General features: G+C 40.9%; 2 protein-coding genes across 2 annotated transcripts; one reads left to right on the top strand and one right to left on the bottom strand.

The window, feature by feature from the left end:
- Positions 1–613: 613 nt before the first annotated feature.
- LOC133991808 (BLOC-2 complex member HPS6) lies at positions 614–3,749 on the top strand. Its single transcript, XM_062430370.1, has one exon. The coding sequence runs from the start codon at positions 911–913 to the stop codon at positions 3,722–3,724; it is 2,814 nt and encodes a 937-aa protein (XP_062286354.1). The 5' UTR covers positions 614–910; the 3' UTR covers positions 3,725–3,749.
- Positions 3,750–8,307: 4,558 nt separating this feature from the next.
- Positions 8,308–20,735, bottom strand: prom2 (prominin 2). Its single transcript, XM_062430576.1, has 24 exons — positions 20,652–20,735; positions 19,366–19,695; positions 16,979–17,049; positions 16,424–16,629; positions 16,100–16,220; positions 15,583–15,646; positions 15,365–15,454; positions 14,068–14,264; positions 13,344–13,418; positions 12,939–13,002; positions 12,666–12,822; positions 12,429–12,581; positions 12,216–12,339; positions 12,015–12,103; positions 11,797–11,881; positions 11,514–11,657; positions 11,351–11,416; positions 11,113–11,205; positions 10,941–10,994; positions 10,760–10,840; positions 9,666–9,734; positions 9,482–9,571; positions 9,189–9,301; positions 8,308–9,039 (listed from the first exon to the last, which is right to left on the bottom strand). Exons 2-24 carry the CDS (start codon positions 19,601–19,603, stop codon positions 8,988–8,990), a joined length of 2,496 nt encoding a protein of 831 aa, XP_062286560.1. The 5' UTR covers positions 19,604–19,695; positions 20,652–20,735; the 3' UTR covers positions 8,308–8,987.
- Between the last annotated feature and the right edge of the window lie 491 nt (positions 20,736–21,226).

Below are 21,226 nucleotides of genomic sequence, written 5' to 3'. Positions count from 1 at the left end.
AAATGGTATAACAGTACCAATTAAGCCCATGACAGACTTTTGACTTTTATATATTTTATATTCCAAAATCTACATGAACTAATGAATACATTTTTAAATGAGAGATAAATCTTACTTTATAAGAAATTATCTCCCTTATAAATCATGTCAGTATCCATGAAAAACACCTGAACTTAGATTTTGGTGGGCTGTTATACCTAGAAGTAATCAAATGTAATAAATTGCATTAATTTGATGAAGTAATTGAATTAGTTACATTATTTATTACATTTTAAATAGGATAACTAGTCATCTGTAACCTATTACATTTCCAAAGTAACCTTCCCAACTCTGATTATTATTATCATTATTATTATTATTATTAGAAGTATTATTATTGTTGTTGTTGTTTAAAACAAAGATGAAAAGATAGATCACTCAGGTGGAATACAAGATCTTTACCGTTTGGATTCAACACACCACTGCAGCCAGTGGGAGTTACTTTTCTCTCCGCCTGTACAAAATCTTTGCCCTGCTTACGTCGTGACGCGGCTCCTCCCCATATGCAAAACACCGCTGGTATCCGGAAATTAACAATCCCGTGATGTCAGGGGAGAGCTAATTTAGCATCGGAATGACCAAAGTGCCTTTCTCGATCAGTGTTTTAAAACTTATTCAGCGCTTACTGTCACTTTCAACCAACAGTTTGGCTCATTTGTCGTGTACTGACATGAGGTTAGCGGGCTCGGAGGATGTATCCCTTCGCGTTCACAGCGGGATGAAGGCTGTCACAGGACCGAGCTGGATGCCGTTCAGTTAGTTAGCCTCTCCGGAGTCCGAGGTCAGATTTGTGTGCCACACAAGCTAGTAGTTAATACGCTAATAACAAGTTAATTACAACGCTACATTCCGGTACTCGGTGTGGAGAGCCATGGCGCGGTTAATGCTGGAGCAGCTGTCAGATTTCGGGGACTATACTGGCAGTAAAGAGCTGATTGAGACCCTCAAACTGATCCATAACGAACATAAAAACAGCCTGTCAAATGTTCGCCTGAGCCCAGATGGACGTCACATCCATGTCATCCCCTGCAAGCCTAAGGTGGGTCTTGTGACTTTTGACAAATATGAAAGACCCCAGCTTGCCCAGAACCAGAAGAAACTGGATTTGTGTTTGAAACGAACCGCGTCCATTGTGGATATTTTATATTTGGACAATAATAATAACAGCAGCAGCATCAGAGACGCAGCAGCTGTGGCAGTGGTTTATGAGAATGGAAAAGCTGAATTCTGGAGATTCCAGGAGTGCAAAGGTGGCTGGCATCTCCTGCAAACATCAGACTTGTGCAACAGTCCCCGAGCCCGAGTGGTATCTGTCTGTGCCTGCTCTAATCTTATCATCTGGTGTGAGGAGAGGCCGCCTTCTGAAAGCTCCCCTGCCCTCACCTCCACGAGGAATAAGTTAAGATACTGTGTTTGCAGAAGGGACTTTGAGGTGGAGGATGGTGCTGTCAGCTTGGGTGGTGTGAAAATCGCCCTCCACAACAACCCTAAATTTACCGTGGTCAGCTCAGGTGAATATGTGCATCTCCTTCCTGACATCAAAGTGAAGCCTCTGTTGAGCATCTCCAAATTTTTCCTCTCCTGGCACCCTCGCCATGACACCTTCAGGGTCAGCACCACATGTAAAAATACCCCTCTGAAGAAGCTGTCTGCTAAAGAGTCTGACTTCAGGAGGTTGGTGACGGACTGTTTGGGGTATTTATCAGCTCTTGAACCTCCTGAGATCTACGACTTCTCCCCCTCACCCTGTGGGGGCCTGCTTCTCCTGCTCAGCACCGGCTGGGTGTGTCTCCTGCAGAAAGACGGCATCCTGCGGCAGGTATACAAACTGGCAGACAACTGCTTGGTGAAATACGGCACACACACTAGCCTCGGCGTATACCAGGACACCCTGGCACTTGTGATAGGGCAAAATCTTCATCTGATAGACTTGAACTGTGGCAGAGAGCTGGAAAAGATCATACTGAAGAGGGAGGGGTTATTATATGTAAACAAGGCTGACATATGGATACCTCACCTGCTCTCAGAAACTGGAATTTTTGTGGTGATGCACCCAGAGACAGACACCAGAGATTGTAACTCTAAGATGAAGCCATCTCCTTTCAGCACAGTAGAGAATATCCATCCTGAAGCCCTCCTGGTGGAGGCAGTCTTTGAGGAGGCCTGTAAATACTACCAGCAGAGGAGCCTGAGCAGCACCCAGCTTACTGTGGATGCCCTCAAGAAAGGAGGTAGGTTCCAGGCTCCCATTTCTTTAGCCTCCATTCTCAGGAGCTACCTAAGCACGGGGTTAAAGCAGAGGAGCGTAGAGCTGTCCCAGAACGGAGGAGGTGGATGTATTGCAGGGCAAGACAAACTAATGGGCTCTCTGGAGGCTGAGCTAAAGGCTCTAGTCTCTCTGGAGGAGGTGAAGGGGAGCTTAGTGAGAGGAAATGTTAAAGAGGTGGAGGCGGTGTGTGACAGTCTAGTTGAGAAAGAAGTAGCCAGGCTGCTGGCATCCTTGGAGCTGGATAAAGAGTCTCTGCTCTACCTCAACTCCATCTTCAATATCTTCCCTTGCCAGGCGTGGAGGGCGGCGCAGGCTGCCCTACAGCTGCACTACAATGGGGAGGCCTCTCTGTCCAGTAGGGCTCCCCCAGACGTGTGGAAAACTGTCCTCACTCCCACTCCAACCTCCAGCTCCCCAACCTCCCCCCTGCTCGCAAATGGTGGGCTAAAGCACAAGCACAACTTCAAAGGTGGTCACCTCACTAATTGTAAATCCAACTCTACAAGCTCCACTTCCCCATTTGCCCTGCCTGTGTTTGAGCTCCTCTGCTGCTCAGTTTTCCACTTCCAGCCCACCTGGCTGCCGAGGTTCCTGGACCTCGCCCAGCAGCAGCAGGGCTCTGCCAGCCTGGGCCTGAGCCTGGCCTCCTCCTCTTGGGGCTTCTCAGGTGGTAGAGGAGGGGAGAGCGGGGAGAATAATGTGCCCCTCTACAAGAGAGCGCTGAGCGTTCTTTCCAGCCTGAGCCCAGACAGAGAGCAGCATCAGGACTTGGAGGTGGAGCTGCTGCTGGTCAGCGGGCGGCCCAACGCCATCCTCCAGGCTCTGAGGGTCCTCATCTGCAAGCAGCAGTGGGAGCGGGTCACACAGGTAGCTCAGAAGTTCTGCAAACAGAGTCCGCTGCTCAATAAGGAGATCTTTACGACCCTACTCTGTGAGGTGGCCCAGCACAGAGACCTGGACCCCTACCTGGACCTTCTGTGGACACTGTGCCCGGAGGACCTCACTGTCACCACAATTCTTAACTTGGTGCTGAAAAACCTCCCCTGCCCTAACACCCCTTCTCCCTCATCATTCTCCATGTCCAACGCAACCTCCACATCCCCCGCTACCTTTGCAGACTTGCAGAGCAGTCAGTTGACCATTGGGCTGCTTAAACCTCTGCTGAGAAAAGTCCTTCAGAGGGAGACCAAGCCCAGTCAGCGCTACGCTGATATCCTCCAGTCCCCATCATATCCCCCTCCAGCACCTCCTCGTCAGCCTGTGGAGAGACAGAATATCGTCACAGACCCCATCACAGACTCACCTGTGGACAACAACCTCACCACAACTCCTCTTACACAAAAACCTGAGCAGCCCCTGTCCACACACACAGCAGTCCAAAGGGCTAGGATGGCTCTACCTACAAACCCAGTCTGACTCCACATAATATGCACAAAATGGAGAACAAAACTTTCTCTCACAAAACATTCCACATATAATCTGAACAAACTATGAAGCAGTGTGTGTTCGGTTTAAACAGTAATGACAATCAAATAAACAACATAATATCATGTTAATGCAGTTACTTGTGATATTTGTCATTGTGATTTTAAACTCATCGGTAATGTCATATGAAGTACGACTACTAGAAACTGAAATGACTACTGAAGATCTTACCAGTGTACATACTGCAGTTAATTGCAAGTCTTAATGTGTATATAATGTACTGCAAAGTTATTTATCTCTTCAGCGTTAAATGCACGTGGATAAGAAAGTTATTGCATCAAATTAGTTTAGCCTCTATCAGAATGTCATCAATAAATAATGATGTATTGAATTAAAAGCCACTAACTCCCATTTTTGGGGTTTATCTCTCTTTGCCTTTTAAAATAACTGACGTCTGCTAATTGTAGCCAAGTTTAGCTGCCTTTCGATTGTTGATGTCCGAGTGTGTTCACACAGCGGATAATCTACTGAGTGTTATCCAGACAATCTGGCCTTTGTGTTTAAGTGTTTGTTTTAAGTGAGGTATGATTTAGAAGAGGAGAGAGGGGGTCCAAGGTTCCTTTACTGACTGGTTAACATATTATGATTGTTCAAACATTAAGCTGGTTACTATGGCCTCAACCAGACCGTGTACAACCTATAAACCAAACCCAAAACAGTCTGCTCTCTGTTTCTGTTTTTCCATTCCTTGTTCATTTTTCTCTCTATCTCTCGAGACACCATCTTGTCCACTGTGCTCCTTGGCAGTCCAGCTCATAGGACATTCCAGACAGAATACCAAGTAAAAGTGACTCACAGTTGACTTTAAATTCAATTTCGGAGGTAATTCTGTTAGGATCCTAGTGTGAGTGAGGCACGTTGTGACTAACACAGTCGGCCTGGTGCTTGCATAAGACCGTGTACGACCTCCTTCATGGAACCAGTCAGTTTAATGTCATTAGAGATGTTAGGCCCTCTGTCTTGCCCCTGCTAGTTGCTCTGAAACTGATTGCACTTTTGTATCCCCACAGTCAGTATTGTTTTTACCATACTTTTGATGCTTCTGTTGAAATGAATGTGTTCTGATTAAGTGCTGTAAACAAAAGTATATTTAAGTACCTACTCATACATCTTTCTCTGATGTCTTTGGTTATGCTTTTTAGTAAAAGAAAATGTTTTTTTTTTTTCTTGTATGTAAATATGAAGCCCTCTGAAACAAACTGTTATTTATTTTCTATCAATCTTTGGAAAACTACCAAAATGATAAAGGATAACTCCTGTGACAGAAAACCTCCTCTGACAATCTGACTCCAAAATGCTGCAGAACGATCAGAATGCCTTTCACAGCACTGTTCTTCATTTACAGGTTAGTGTCACATTTCTGCTGTGTCTCAGCACTCTGGACAAATAGCTGGCTGTATTGAACAAAACAGATTGACTCTGAGCTTCATATGTGGAAAACAGCTACAGTAAGAAGCTGCATTTTTATAACATTTTAAGTTCTTACTTCTGTGTGATTGCTGACTGCAGCTGGTATATTAATAATGTCATTCCAGGTTTTGTACACTTGAACAAGCATGACAATCTCTGTGCAGCTGAAACCAATACAGCACCGTGAGTTTTTCCTGTGTACCAGATGTGTCTTAGCTCAAGTGAAAGTCAGTGGGAACTCCCTGACTTGCCCAGACAGGCCACACAGCCTTACGTTATGACTGTTGATGTTAAATATTAATTTTGTTTAATTACTGGAACTGTTTTCTGTCAACAAATAGGAATTCCTCCTGGATTCCCCTGATAACTGTTGCTGACTTTTTTTGGTGATACTCTTTTTTGCGGTATTTGAAAAAAAAAATGTGTACAAGTATTTATGAACGAATGCTGTATGCTATTAAACTGAAGATAACACTTCTGTTTGCTGTCCTGAGTTTTACATTTCAAGTCACCTGATCTGTGTCTATAGAGTGTAATTTAATCCATTGCAAAACACCCACAATGTTCACTGGTGTTCATTTACACCTTTTATTTCACTGTGGCATTGTCATTGTCACCTACCTGCCAAGTCCCTGTCGCCACAAATTGCTGTAGTTCTTGTTTTGTTAGCTCTGTCAGCATATTCCATTCACACGACTGCACAACGTTAAATCTAGCTGACAGATCATACACTATTCGGTCTCAAACAACTAAAGTGCCAAGGCTGGTGTGCTCTTTTTAGTTTTGTTCACTCAGTTCTTTACAGTTAGTTCAGTCTAACCTGAAAACAGGCAAACAGTGTACTGGTTTAAAAGCATAGCTATGCCAACAACAGAATAATGCATTCATATGATCCACTGCCCCCATTGCTTTTTTTTCTTCCATGGACAAATCCACTTACAGTTGTAGTCCTGTGTGTGTGTGTGTGTGTGTGTGTGTGTGTGTGTGTGTGTGTGTGTGTGTGTGTGTGTGTGTGTGTGTGTGTGTGTGTGTGTGTGTGTGTGTGTGTGAGAGAGAGAGAGAGAGAGAGAGAGAGAGAGAGAGAGAGAGAGAGAGAGAGAGAGAGAGAGAGAGAGAGAGAGAGAGAGAGAGAGAGCCACAAGATGGATTTGAGTGTGTAAATGCACTCAAATGTTTCCATGGTCAGGGCCTTTAAGAGGAATGTTCAGTCGCTACCCATTAAGCTTCTGAATCAGAGGTCGCTTCTTAACTTACTCTGATCATAACAAAAGTAGAAGCAGGACACAGAGTTCAGGCCCTGGTCCTCACAGCAAATTGGCAGGTTCCACATGAGGATGGGAGGATATAATCACAGAGGTGGAATAAGTGTAGAGATGGAAAAGAGGAGGGTAATAAGAGTCTTCTACGGAGAGCTGCTATAACTGTCAAACTGATACCGAACATCCCTCATTCTCTCAGCCAAACTCTTTTTTTTTTACTTCTCCATCTTGCCTTCTTTCCTTTTCTTTCACTCTCACCTTGCCACACACTTGTTTTTTCTTCAGATTGAGTTTCTGTGTATCACCTCTCATATTACAATGTTTCGAGTCGTGCCAGTGCTGTAATGCCATTGATTTATATGTTCTAAATATAGACGGCATCCTGTAAACAATAAGCAGACACTTGCTGGCCCTGCCTGCTGCTCTGTCCTCTGCCTGTCTCTGAACAGCTGACTACTGAGTTGCAGGGATGAATGCATCAGTAGAGGGCTAACTGCATTATAGGACATTTTCATCACTTACATTAATGGGCCTCTCAACCGAGAGTTAATTAGTGTTTCACACAGGTCAGAAATAGCAACACAAATGCATGTAGAGACTCAAAATACCTATAAGGAAAGCTGATACTTCTATCTTCTAGTTAATGCAGTATACAGTTTTAATTACCCTACTGCTGTTCATGTATTATTTACCATGATTCAACAATACACAAGTCCATGGATCATAATAACTCCTCATATTAAATTTGGACTTTTCCCCAAAGGTTTTTATTTCATCTGTATGCAGATCAGTTGAAGGGATGGAGTTTCAATTATGCAAACAACCAGGGTCATTACTAAGATGTAAGACTGCATGAGTGTTCCCCCCTAAATGTGTTTACATTGTTGTGTTTACACTCTAACAAAGTGTCCCCAAAATTATATCAACATGTTGTTTGTGGTTTACCTCGGTGCTGTCACCAGAACACTGAGTTTTTTTTATTTTTAATCAATCCAGCTGCAGTAAAATTCCTTGCATGATTAAAAAAAGATGTTTTTGCCACAAGGTATATCCGTGATTATTTGAGCTGTATTCAAAAAAGGGAACCAAAGGTAATATTATTGTCTAAAATCTAAAATTATAAGTTAAATCCTTACATCTTCCCAGTTAACCAGCTGCTATCATTTTCTCTTATGCAAATTCTTCAGTGTCATGAGTGTGAACTTGGATGGACTGTTGTAATGAGACAGTGTTGCATGAGAGTAATGCAACACTGTCTGGGAAGTGCTGGGAAGGGTCACAGCAAATCAATACAAAGTTGTTTTGAGTTCTCACCTTTATCCCGCGATGAAACATGTCTATCCTGATGGGAGTGGTCTCTTCCTGGATGACAATGCCCCCACTCAGAGGGTACGAGGGGTCACTGAATGGTTTGATGGGTATGAAAATAATGTGAATCATATACTGCAGCCTTCATAGTCACCAGTCTCTAGGCCTTTGTGTAGATCTACAGTACAAATGTAATGTACTGTTAACTATGTATGTGAGGAGTTCATGCTTACAAGCAAGATAGCTGCCGTACCGTGATGTCAGAGTAGTGACTTCACTTATAAAATAATATTAACTAAGTCTTTACAGATGTATGTTGGGATTGTGCATAAACTGTTGGAGTGTGATATATGTTCATGTGAGATCCAAAGGGACAGACTAAGCATCAAATGTGCACTGTGCATGCCCCTTTCATGGTTTGTGTGGAAAATAGATACTGACTGACCTCTGAGATTCCACTTATGTTACGGCTAAAAGGTAGAAAAATGCAGAGCTGAGCAGTGATAAGCTTTACTTACAACAGTGTTGACAGAAATCTTCACAACATGTAGTCACACTAGACCATGTAAAGTGCTGTGTACCAGAAAATAAAACATAATTTACAACTGAGTACAAAGTAGTACAAAAAAAATCAGCATTAAGGATTCAGTCAAAATCAGACATTACAAAAAAACATAGTAAAAATGTAACAAAGAGATAGTTGCACTGTACAGTTTTACATACAGTTACATCAGTCACATTTTTGTCACACCAAAAAGTTTATCCATCTCTTGAATCATATGATTTTCATAGGAAACTTTGCTTTGATCATCAGTAAAGTGCAAATATAATTAAGAATTTAGTTTAAATTTGTTTTTAATTGTAAGTGGATTGGCAAATCAACGGATGAATCATTGAATTGACTGTTCAACTCAGCTCAATACATTAAATACATACAAAATATTTGGGTAATCTCTTTGAAATGTTTTTCTTTAAATGATGAAAACAATCATCCCTGCAGATTCCCTTATGCCCTGTGTGTCCCTGAGATGTGTGTGTGTTGTATGAACTATACTGTATCACTTAATAACTGTCTTTCCCTGTCCACCCTAAAAAGTTTTGTGTTTTTTGCCATAGTGACAATGTGCCACATCTATGCAGGAGTGCAGTGTGTTTTTATCTTGTTAAGCGATGCCACAGTTTTGTGCACAGTCTCGCACATACAGCATGCTGCCCTCTCAGGGTATTTTCATATGGGCCCGTGGGATGTGATTCATGATTATGTGGTCGCTGGGAAGAAAAACATTAACAGCAGTCAAAGTCAATCCAGAAGAGTGAAAAGAATCCATCATGTGATTGTTGCACAACATGTGAATGCATGGATATGAGATTAGATTTATAAGACGTGTGTTTGTAAGTTTATATCATGTGCTACTTACTCATAGACATCAGAGTACTTCATTTTCCTGTAGTACTTGGCTAGTTTGATAGAAAAGATGATGCTGGGGATGAAGAAGAGCAGGCACCAGCCCATACTGAACCAGAAGGCATTCTAAAGAGAGAGAGAGAGAGCGTGAGTGAATACAATGCAAAGATGAAGAAAGATAACAGTTTAAACAAACACCATTTTCAAACTAGCTCCTATTCTACAGACTGTTGTGTATTTGATGAAAAGAAAGTTGGGTATTAAGATGCACTGCTGTAGGTGGAACTAACAACTTCTGTTCCTCACCAGAGACTCCACCATTTGCGAGCAGAGGATTATCTCCGCCGAGTCCACAGCTTCTGCCACAGGCCCACAGCGGCCCACCTGCTGCGTGATCTGAGGTGGAGTGCACATATCAGCCACTGTGCAAAAAGGTAAACTCACAAACACAGAAATACTGCACAAGCGTTTAAACAATGACAAACTTTACCGTGACATTGGCCCAGTCAGCATAAGCGGTGAAGTAACTCAGCTGACAGTCCAAAAACGTTCTGCTCTCCTGGGGATCCGAAGAGAGAGAGAAAAAGTAAATTCCACACATTTTCTCCCTGCCTTATAGTGGGAAATCATGAGGAATCAGTGGAACGCCTAGCCGTTTCAGCCAGTGGAGTTCTGGGTAAATCCTCTGAAATGACCCGTAAATAACTGAAATAGCACTGTGATTAGGCCAAGCAAGTTTATTTATGCAGCACATTTCATGCACAGAGGCAATTCCAAGTCACCTCATATAATGCATTCAAAACATCAAATGGGATATAGAGCATGAAATATTGAAAGGTTAATTTAAATGATACAGACTGTACTTGTAGAGCTATTTTAAAAACTTACAAGTTAATGTCAATCCTGTAGCAGATGATGACTGACTACTGTTTCTCAGTGTGTGTGTGTGTGTGTGTGTGTGTGTGTGTGTGTGTGTGTGTGTGTGTGTGTGTGTGTGTGTGTGTGTGTGTGTGTGTGTGTGTGTGTGTGTGTGTGTGTGTGTTGGACTCAGGAACAGCATACCACTACCACATGACCCAAGAGGCTTCATATAGTACAACAGTAGCAGACAGTAATACCTCAGAATCTATTCTGTGACACATATGGAAGATGGTGTGTGATGTGTTAATTTTTAAAAATTGTGTTATATTGACCCTGACCTCCTAAAGCACATCTGGGAAGTAGCTTCTAGTTACCAGCTAAAATCCATGCATAACCTCAATTCAAGACACCATGTACAACTGTAACATGTACAATTTTTTTATATGCTGCATTTTACTGCTCAAACAGGGTTTTGTTGTACACTTGCAATGACAATAAAGATATATCTATCTATTTATCTATCTACCTATAAGTCATGTAATGATAATGTGGAACGAACAAGCACAGTGTTTAAACAGCAAGCCACACACCCGCACTGACTAACTGAGCCATGACGCCTTCACCCTTACCCCTTCTGGCTAAATGACTGACCGACCACAGGCATTAAAGGAACCACATGGAGCATTTTCTCTCCTGACTCATGTGACTCGTGGCTGTACTCACGGTCTTGACGATCTGTGTCGTATTTGTGTTGAGGAAGTCTTGTGCTGCTCCCACGTTGCTCAGCACCTCCCCCACTGTTCCCTGGGGAAAAAAGGAAAGGGAGAAGAATGAGCCACTGAAAGAAAGAGAAAAGAATCATCTCAATTCTTAATAGCTGCCAGGTATTAGTCAATGTACTCACATTGATTTTTTCTGTCATGAATTGAAGGCTCTGGATGGTTGAATTCAGCTTCTCCTAGAGGCAAAAGAAGTGGATGTCTTTGTTTTAAGTCTGTTAAGTCAGAATGGCCAGCACAGGAAAAATGAGGATCTTTGGAGGAGAGATGGCAGCCGAGATAGAGCAAGTTACTCACTAGTTTTGGGAAGATGGTTGTTTCAATGTCAATCTGGATTTGCCTCAGTTCATTGGCCTCGTTTCTGAGCCCCCTCTGAGTATCACCGTTTGTCTAGATACAAGTAAATAGTTAATTAGTACATGGACATTCAAAAAAATATTCATTTCTGTTTCATGTGATTTCTTTAAAGTGCAGAAAATCAGAGAAAATCATACAATATCAATATTATGTGTTATGTTAATTTCTCATGACTCACTTGATTGTCAGCAAGCTTGTCAAGTTTATCTGCTGTTGTATTCAGTTTGATGCCGGAAAAGTTCATCTGGGAGAGAGAAATGAGACACACTAGATGCAAAACACACGTAACACACGACAGTAAATCTACACAAACATGCGCAAGCCCGTGAAACAATGCCTACCTGCTGTGTGACAGAATTGAAGTCAACATTTTTAGCCTTGGTAGAGAAGCTGCTGAGTTGGTTTTTATCCTCAGGTGTCAAAAGCGTGAAGTCGGGCAGATTGATGACTGCATTTTCGAACTGCTGCTCAATCTCCTCACTGTACTGTGTGTATGAGAGAGACAGAGAGAAGGAGACAAACATTATGAATGGTGACATTTTGTCAGACAAAGGCCAGGAATTTCAAACTGGACTTCAAACATCAAGTAATAACAAATGGAAAAATGACAGTAAGGAAACTCACTTTAGATACATTGAGTAGATCTCCGAGGTTGACAAGCTCAGACAAGTGGAGTGTTGACCACAGAGGCTGGTTCTTCTCACAGTCACTGTTAACATTGACATTAAGTAAATTAATTTAATTTGTATCTATTCAAGATGTTAAATGACAAAACAAATAGCAATCACACAGAGAATAAAACAAACACATTTTTCTGTGAGAGGTGGATTAGGATTACATACCTATAAATACCAGAGAGTGTGATGTTGCTTTTAACTCCTATATTGTCACTTATATCCAGCCCTGGAATTAAACCTGGAGTATCAATAAACTGTGGGGAGCAGGAACAAGACAATGAATATATTTAAAACACCACCTGTAGCATCTTTGTATGTCCAGTACATGTGTGTTATATGTGCAGGTATTTGAATGTGCGTGTCTACCTTTAGCAGTTTTCCATTGTTCCAGGGATGACAGACCAGTGTGTACATGTTCCCGCCCACCAAGAACAGCAGTATCACCAATATCATGAACAGCCAGCAGAAGAGGAAGCTGAAACCTGCACCACTGCAAAAACCACAGTTTGAAAAGTTTGACGTCGCCCTTCATAGCAGCACATTAGCCTAAAATTGAAAGGGACCGAGCCAAGAACTCACATCATGAGGAAGGTGCCTCCGCAGTCTGCTGTGCAGGAACGCTTTGTTGGGTCAGATTTGGGTTTCAAACCAACAGGGCCAAAGAACAGACCCAGGACATTACATACAACCACTAGAAGGATCATGCAGCACAGGACTATACTCACTCCCCATCTGAAAAAAGTGTACACACACAGTGACTAATTTGTGTCTTTTTCTTTCACTGATCATGTGTGTTTTGGTTCCTCGGCTCATTACCTGATGTGCTCAGCTGTCTCAGCTTCTGGGATGATGCGGCCAAGTTCTCTCTGCACCTGATTCAGAAAGTCTGAAGCATTGGTCAGAACAGATAAAGGGATGTCACTGGCCACCTTGGAGATCTGTGTTTTTATTTCCTCCAGCTGCTTCTTGCTGCCTAAAACACAAACACACAAACAAGCACAAATGAAATTAAGATTAATATTTTTCAATAAATTAATGTATTTAGGGACTAATATTTCAATATTTGACAATAATGTTTTGCTCACTCACTTTGAACTACATCCTTGGTGTCATTGGTCACCTGCTGGGAGATGTTGTTGTAGTAATACTCCACCTGAAGTGAAGACAAGCAGTACAAGCCAATGAGACACAGAAAACTTAATAAACAGTGACATAGTTTTAAAATATGATCGTAGGTGTCTGGACTTTGGAGAAAAAAAAGTATCTTTGTGGCAGTCAGCCAGTAATTTAACACTGGTTACACACATCAACATCACTTTGGTGTACAAGGCTAAAACAATTTAAAAAAATAATTAAATCCCTTTTTCACATTTTATTACATTTGTTCACAGTTTTCTATACACTTGTTCTGAAATGTTAAGGCAGTCAAGATGTAATGATATTGGGATATTATTGTGTTTTGTTTTGGGTTTGTTTTTTTCAGAATTCACTGACCTCCTTAATTTTGGATGTAAGATTAGTCTTGATTACTTCATCTACCACAGAATCGAACTCACTCAGACTGGGAATCTATGGAGAACAACCAATGACAAACATATACACAATGTGACCAGCAATCACATGTACTGTAAATGCTATACCTGGAAAAAACAGAAGGGGGCAGCAGATTTCAGCAAAAGAAGACATCAACATGAAAGTTATTCTTGATTTTTTTTCAAACAGATACAGGGCTGCACGAAAATGCAGTGATTCAAATGATCCTTAAAGCTGTCTCGCTCCTTTATTCCTCAATGGTTTATTCTTGTGGTCATAATGGAGGAGAGGAGAGGAGAGAGGAAAGGAGAGGAGAGGGGAGGAGAGGAGATGAGACGTGATGAGTGGAGAGAGGAAAGGAGAAGAGAGGAGAGTGTGTCAGAGTTAGCAGTGTAGGAGGAACAGATAGGAGGATGACAAATCAGCTGTTAAGACAAAGCCAAAAATGAAGTGTTGTTATCATGTGTCACACTGTCTCTCAGCCTGCGTCAGACGTAGTTTGATTGTATAAATGAAGTTTCCTGTTAGCTCATAATGACATTTGGTTGAACTTGTAACAGGACTGATTCTTTGATTCTTAGCGTTGATAGGGCTGGACGTTCAGACTGACCTCATTTTATTTGTATTAGTTGTTGCAAGAAGAAAACAAAAACAAATGTACTTGATGTTATTAATCAGTGCTTACAGTGATGGGGATGTCCACTGCAAGTTGCTGTAGCTCTGGCTTCAGTGTGTCACAGCCCATGCACTTTGGATCAGACAAGGTCTGGTTAATTTCATCCCTAACAGCAGTGACCCTGTCCTGGATGATGTCCATGCTGGACTGCAGCTCAACCAATGATGAATTCAGCTTTTTCAGCCCCACACTGGTGTTTTGAGTTTCTGATCATACAAGTAAAAAACACACATATAAGCCAGTGAATCCACACATTTAGATAAGTAATGATTTTAAGACATTCATCTATGATGTTTTTGAAGCTACGTGGCTTCTAATTCAAAACAGGTATTTTTTAAAGCTAACAAAAGACAGCTACTGGAAGTTTCTAAAACTTTTCAAAAAATAAAAAGAGAAATAAATAGATATTTGTTTATGTTGTTATACTAAGCCTGTTCTGTGTTACTCTAAGAGTGGATATGCAGTGTTAAAAACATGCCAGTAAATTATGTATCAGCAGTTAATTTCTTCTTGGAAAAGAAGCCAAATAAATGATAACTCTACTCAATTAAAAAGCCAGAAGTATTAACATTTTTTAGGATTGTATTTATTCATTTGTAGCTATCTGTTACAAGAGTGCACAATGCCAACATTGAGACTACTCAAGCCTAGCAGTTCATATTACTTAAAACTGAAGATTTGCAAACATTTTATCATAACTATTAGGCTACTGTCATTTCTTTTTACAATGTCCTCCAGATTTCAGTGAAACCCTAGATGGGCTTTTAATTATAAAATGCCAGCAGCAAGTTATGTCCCATATCACAAATAGACATGTCACTAGCTTTTTGCATCTTTTTCATCTTGTAGGCAAACTAATTGTAGATCGCTTTAGATGAAGATGTGTCTTACCACTGATCCTGACACTGGACATCCACATATTTTACTCAAACTCAGTCTTAAAGCAGACCTACTGGGCTGTCAAACTGCTTTATTAATTCTGATGGAGGCTTTTTGGAGCCAAAGTATTGAAGGATCAGACTCAATATTAAACGACTCAAATGTGTCAAATACTTTCAAATGAAAGTCTTATTTCTTTTCTTTTTTGGAGGGGGGGGGGGTGTGTTATCATGCAATAAAAAATTTTTTAAAAGATGGTTGCCAATAATGTTGCTTTTGATTTTGTTGAGTTGAACTTGTTAATTTCTTTTGTTTATATTAATATTTTTAATGAATAATTCATACTGCACTAAATATTTCAACATCAGAGTAAGAAGCAAAATACTGCTTCTACTGAAACAGGATAGAGTATGCAGGTGAGTTGTACCTTGCTCCAGAAGTTTAATTGAGTGCAATGCTTTGTCCACAGTTCCTCTGAAGCGTTCCTGGATCTGTGTACCCAGCTGAGGTCCAATATCTGTTTCACACACACAAACAGGTATGAGATCTTTAACCTTTAATGACCAGAACAGAAACTGTATGGCGGCAGCTAGAGGAAACAGGATTGGTTCCTCAGTTTCTACATTATTAGTTCCCTGTTCTTACCATCTAGATTTTGTGTAACCTCCTGCACGGTCTTGACACTCTCATTCACCACAGAGTCGATTTGCTGGAGACAGGCAGAGGAAAAACAAACTGTTTTAAAGTGCATGCACTAGATATGGATTGAAATACAGTATGTCAAGGACTGATTACACACACTAATCATGCAAAGAAGCTTTTGCAAATGAGGAAAGACAAACAGAACACAATCCAGCCTTTCCCATCAACCCTCTCTCACCATTGTATATTGAGATAAGTGTATTGACACTGCAGAGCACAGAGCTGGCCCTTAATCAATAGGCTGACTGTTTGCATCACACACCAAAGCTGTCAACTCACAGCAGATTGACGGTAGGGGGTAGGACTTAATGTGACGAAAGACATACTAACAAGATTTAAGGTCTTAACATTGAAAGAAAAAAGATCAAAAGCAATTAAATCAATATATAAATGCTGCCACAATGAGTTCCCTTACCTTTGACTTTTGTATGTTACCATAAGCTAGAAGTTTCTTTCTTACCTGAGGTACAGCAGTGAGGAAGGTGTGGAGGTTGTCTATAGTTTTGTTGAGCTCCACTGTACTCTGGTCCACGCTCACATTGAGGGCCTCGTTACTTCTGAACATGCAGATGTTCCCAGCACTGCAAACAAGGACACAAACACACACACAGAATTCAGTTTGTGTCATGAACATAATACTCATCCAGAGGAATCACACACAGTCAGTGAGGCATGCAAATTCAAGCTGTTGCCTTCTGTGCTCATTTTAGATAACACATCATTATGCTGTTCAAAAACACACATGGGCACATACACACACACACACACACACACACACACTCACAGGATAATAACTGTGGTGACGAAGGCGCTCCAGTACAGAGTTCTTCTGCGACAGTGAATGGAGGACGGCTGCTTTTGATACATCTTCCCACCACATTTGCCACAGCAACGACAGCATGCCAAGAAGAAACCGACTATGGGCATCAGAATGATGTACACGATGCCGATGGCTATACAGACCAGGAAACCCACCTGATACACCAGGATCTGAGCACACACATGAAATGACACGTATTACTTGAGGCAGTTACAACAAAAACGGCACAAGGTATAATTTTCAAGGCCAGGATAGCAGAACAGTGGCAGATCTTTGTGCTCAGTTGTGACGTCAAACACAGCGAGACATCACAAAACAGTAGTTTTACTTTACTGTGGTCACAGTCCACAATCAGAGTGGATGAAAGAGTCTTCACTAGACTGGGATACATACACACAAAGGTGCTTTAATGGTAAAGACTCTCAGATTACCAGCTCATGGGGACACAGGAGGGTGTGTCTGTTTTTTCCCATGCCTAGAAATGCAAACAGCACTTCAAATCCAGTTACATTCACATACTTCTCTAATGACTTCTTGATTTGACTCCCCTTTTGACGGGGAAAACTCATGGACCAGTTTCAGGATCAGATCTAGAAAGAGACAGGAGAGGAAAATAAGTTGAAAACTTTCTTGTGGCTCAGGGCTTCTGCATAACTACAGAATGGACAAAAAAACAACTTGTAGAGGCAAGGAATACTCAATGCTTTTGTACCACACTGGCCTCCATTACAGTCATCCATGTACAAAAGCCCGGCCACAGGGACAATGTGTCCTGAGCTCCGTACAAACATCTTAATCTCTTGCATTGTTTAAGAGGAAATGTGACACCTAAATCTTGTGGTAACTAGGGAACGAGAAGAGCTTTCAGGAGAGATTAAATGTTTTACACACCAAAAATATATAATACAAAGCCTGCAATTCATGGTTTCTCTGGACGCTGTTATTGTGGATATTATTCACAAAAGATAACTGAGAAGACTGGTGCTGCTCACACAAGCTATTTGTGTCGTTCTCACCATCTGTCTGTGTCACTTCAGATTGCAGCCTATCATAAATGTTATGGAAATTTGCATATTATCTTGTTGCTTTGCGTCTTCCTTTTAGGCACTGTTTTAAAAAAGATTCACCTTTAAAATTGAGTGTGAGTGTTGTGTAAGAAGGGAGGATTTTATTGCTTCTCTTGGGAAAAAATTGTGAAACTGGTTTATGAGCAGGAGCCAAAAGATTTGTGACTTAGTCTCTAAGTCTTAAAACTGATACAAGAAGAAGCAAATGTAGAATACTTATTAATACTTAGAAATATATATAATTACTTTATTAATAGTTAATAAATCAGCTGGCTGAGACAAGTAATTAAAATTCATAAGTTAAAATGTATTTCGGGATGCCAGGTTGTCATTTGAGTGAGGGGTCTTTTCATTTGGTGTGTATCCTCTGTCCGCGCAGTTTGTTTTAATAGCACAACCATTTATTGTTTACCAGTTGTGGAATGTTACTTAGTACATTTACTAAAGTACTGTATTTAAGTATCATTTGAGGTAATTCTATTTCACTTGAGTATTTCCATGTTGTACTACTTTATACTTCTATTCCACTACATTTCAGAGGGAAATGTACTTTTTAATCCCTTACGTTTATTTCACATGTACAGTATAGTTAGGCTACTAGTTACTTTTCAGATTCATATTTTATACATACAACATATGATCAGTTTGTTATATATGCATTGTTATAGAGTAGAAACCATATAAGGTGTTAAGATTAGTTCTACCTTGACAACATTAAACACATCAATCAATCGGTTTTGAAATTATATACATTTTGTTGACAATACTAATGTACTTTTACTTCCGTGATATTTTGAATGCAGTTGTGTGTTTTTTCATTGCGGTATTGCAACTTTTACTTAAGTAAAAGATATGAGTACTTCCTCCACCACTTTTGTTTACCAGCTAACATTTATTAACCCGAGCATGGTGGCCTTTTGTGTGAAGTGGAAACCTGCAGTTGAACAATAAGCCATGAAGCCATTTGCCTTATCATACATTGACTGCAGATAGCATGCTCAAACACCTGTTGGCAACTGTGGGTTATGATAAAAGGTTTTGAAATGTTTCAAGTTTCTTTAGAAATTACTAAGTGGCTCTTGATATAAATTTGATCCGTCATATCCAACAAGATGACCACAATGAGTTTGAAAGGCTCATGTTTTTTGTCAGTTTGTTTACTTTGTCAATCAATCAATCAATCAATCAATCAATCAATCAATCAATCAATCAATCAATCAATCAATCTTTATTTGTATAGCCCCAAATCACAACAAAGTTATCTCAAGGTACTTTACACATAGAGCAGGTCTAAACCGTACTCTTCAGGTTTAATTTTAAAGAGACCCATCATTCCTACATGAGCAAGCACTTGGCGACAGTGGCAGTGACATCAACACCTAGCAGGAAGTAACATACAAAATAGAGAAGGGTTTATGGAGCAATTACAATAAGTCATAGGGTCAGACAAAGACAGGCGTGTCTTAAAAACATTTAAAAAATCAGATAAAGGTTAAAGATTGAGAAATATAGGAATCCTCACTGATTTACTCAATCTGACTTAACCAGTCCAGTCATGCTTTGTATGGGCCAAATTGTCACAGGGCAGTAGTGAAGGTTAAAATTTGATGTCTCACTTTTACCTCTGTAGCAAAACTTTGTCTAGCAGTGCGCATGAAAGCCACAATATTTCAATATTAAATTGGAGCAGTGCACCTGTTTGCTCTTTCAACTGAAACCTGGATGATGTTACAAATGTCCCCAAACAGAAACTATGAGTAAGTACTCAATGTATCTGAACATGACGGCATAGTTCCAAGAAGTTGTTTGATTGATGAGTAAGATTTGAATGACACTGACCTTCAGGAAAGGGGTTGGGCTGGACTGTGTGGAGGAAGGACTGGACAAGAGCTTTCATGAATCCAGTGTCCTGCCTTGTCGTATCCTGGTACCGGGGCTGGGTAAGGCTCTGTGGGGCCGCTGCTGCCGGACAGGCACCCTGGGGAGGAACTGATTGGGCCAGGCTGAGCCCCAGCAGCAACACTCCCACGCCGGCTCTGAATGGTCCAACGCTGCCCTGCCACCTCCATCCCCTCATGTTGGCAGATGAGAAAGGAGGCAATATACTTGTATGGAGAAAGCAGGTTTACAGACTGATCACCTCATGGCAAAAGCTCTGTCTTGATGTTCCTGGAAACAAAGAAAAGAGACTAAATACAATGACACACTCATACAAGACAGGAGAATTAGAGGCTGGAGAAGAAACCCACAGTAACCCACAGACTGAGTCACAGACAAAGAGGTTGTAGCGCAGTTCATTACAAAATGGCACTTGAAAAAAAGAAGTGCTGCTGTTTTGCAGAAGGAACGCAACAATGACATTTCGTAAATGAGGACTCTAAATGTTAAGTCAACGCCTCTATTCCTGTCTGAGAATAACAGTGGCCTTTAAGCTCCTGCTTCATACTACTCTTATCCTGAGACTTTCTATCAGGGAGTAGAAGACGTGCTGACATTTAAAAGTTACTGGAAAGACCTTGGAAAGAAATCACAGGATATATGATGGATTGAAAAAACCTGTCTGGCTGAGTTTGTAGAGTAAACACACAGAAAGGTTGTGTCCACCTCATGTACCTGCATTCTCTGTGTCTCTGAAGAGTAGACAGTAAAACATTCATCAGAACGAGGAAGAACATCACAAAACAATATTCAAATATCACTTATCTTTCCATGCTCGTCAGCTGTATGTGGTATGCTTCTCTTAAACAAATTACTTTATAAAGATAAGGTCCCAAGATAACTAAACACATTTACTTCCTCTATATTCACAAAACAAGCTGTTGAAATCAGAGAAAATGGTCTACCTGGTTTCTCACACAACATCATTATTATTATTGTTAGAGAATATGAATACCAGACACTCAGCAGCCTAAGGATATTTACTGTAACATAGTGGTGCATGTAAACAAACTGAGCAGTTCCTCCAGTTGAGGTATGAGTGTAAGCGGGAGAGGAAAGTTTAAGGTAAAAGAAAAAAAAGGGAACGAAAAGAGGACAGATCAGAAAGGTAATGATATGTAGAGGAGATCAAAGTACAGAAACGGCAGAGTAGAGCAAGCATTTAGCTTTTTTCTCTGTCAACTCACCTTGGTTCGACAGTGCAGTCCAGCTGCTCCACTAACACAATAAGGGGTGTGTGACTCTAACTCTTACTCCTATAGAAACCTGATATGCACTGCCACTGCTGACAAGTTGAAGTTGACTGTGCACTCGCCTAGAGAACCACTGCCACTAAGAAGAGAGGGAGGGAGAGAAGGGATTGGAGGAGGGAAACAGGGAGGGTCTTTAAAGAGAGAAACAGGGAGAGATAGGGAGGGAGTGACGAGGGAGAAAACAGTGAGTGGGGTGAGAAGGAAGCAAATTATCAAAAGGAAACAAATTTTTCCTTTATTTTTTCCTGGAATCTGTTCAGTCTGTGTGTGTGTGTCGGCAGGTAAAGAGCCTGAAAGTTATGGAAATATTAGTTACTTTGTGACATGAATTACTTTATAGACCAGGGAAAGCTAGGAAAGGCAGAATGGATTTTTATCAGGATACAACCATTAATCTCTTAATCTTCTGGCTTTTTTTATTTACGTTAATATATGGTTACAGTTTTTAGGATAAAGAGGTTATGTTGGGTTATTCAGTCATTCCAAGAAAATCAGTCCACATCTGCAAT

The sequence above is a fragment of the Scomber scombrus genome, chromosome 12, assembly GCF_963691925.1.
Source record: "Scomber scombrus chromosome 12, fScoSco1.1, whole genome shotgun sequence".
NCBI lineage: Eukaryota > Metazoa > Chordata > Actinopteri > Scombriformes > Scombridae > Scomber > Scomber scombrus.
This window is presented reverse-complemented; position numbering and strand designations above follow the sequence as displayed.

What these genes read in the sequence shown, in the direction of transcription:
- LOC133991808 (XM_062430370.1), top strand. Translation starts at nt 911, where the DNA reads ATGGCGCGGTTAATGCTGGAGCAGCTGTCAGATTTCGGGGACTATACT.
- prom2 (XM_062430576.1), bottom strand. Translation starts at nt 19,603, where the DNA reads ATGAGGGGATGGAGGTGGCAGGGCAGCGTTGGACCATTCAGAGCCGGC. An exon ending in AATTAAACTTCTGGAGCAAG is followed by an intron (nt 14,265 to 15,364) that starts GTACAACTCACC and finishes TTGTATGATCAG; the next exon opens with AAACTCAAAACACCAGTGTG. An exon ending in CAGTGGACATCCCCATCACT is followed by an intron (nt 13,419 to 14,067) that starts GTAAGCACTGAT and finishes TGTTCTCCATAG; the next exon opens with ATTCCCAGTCTGAGTGAGTT.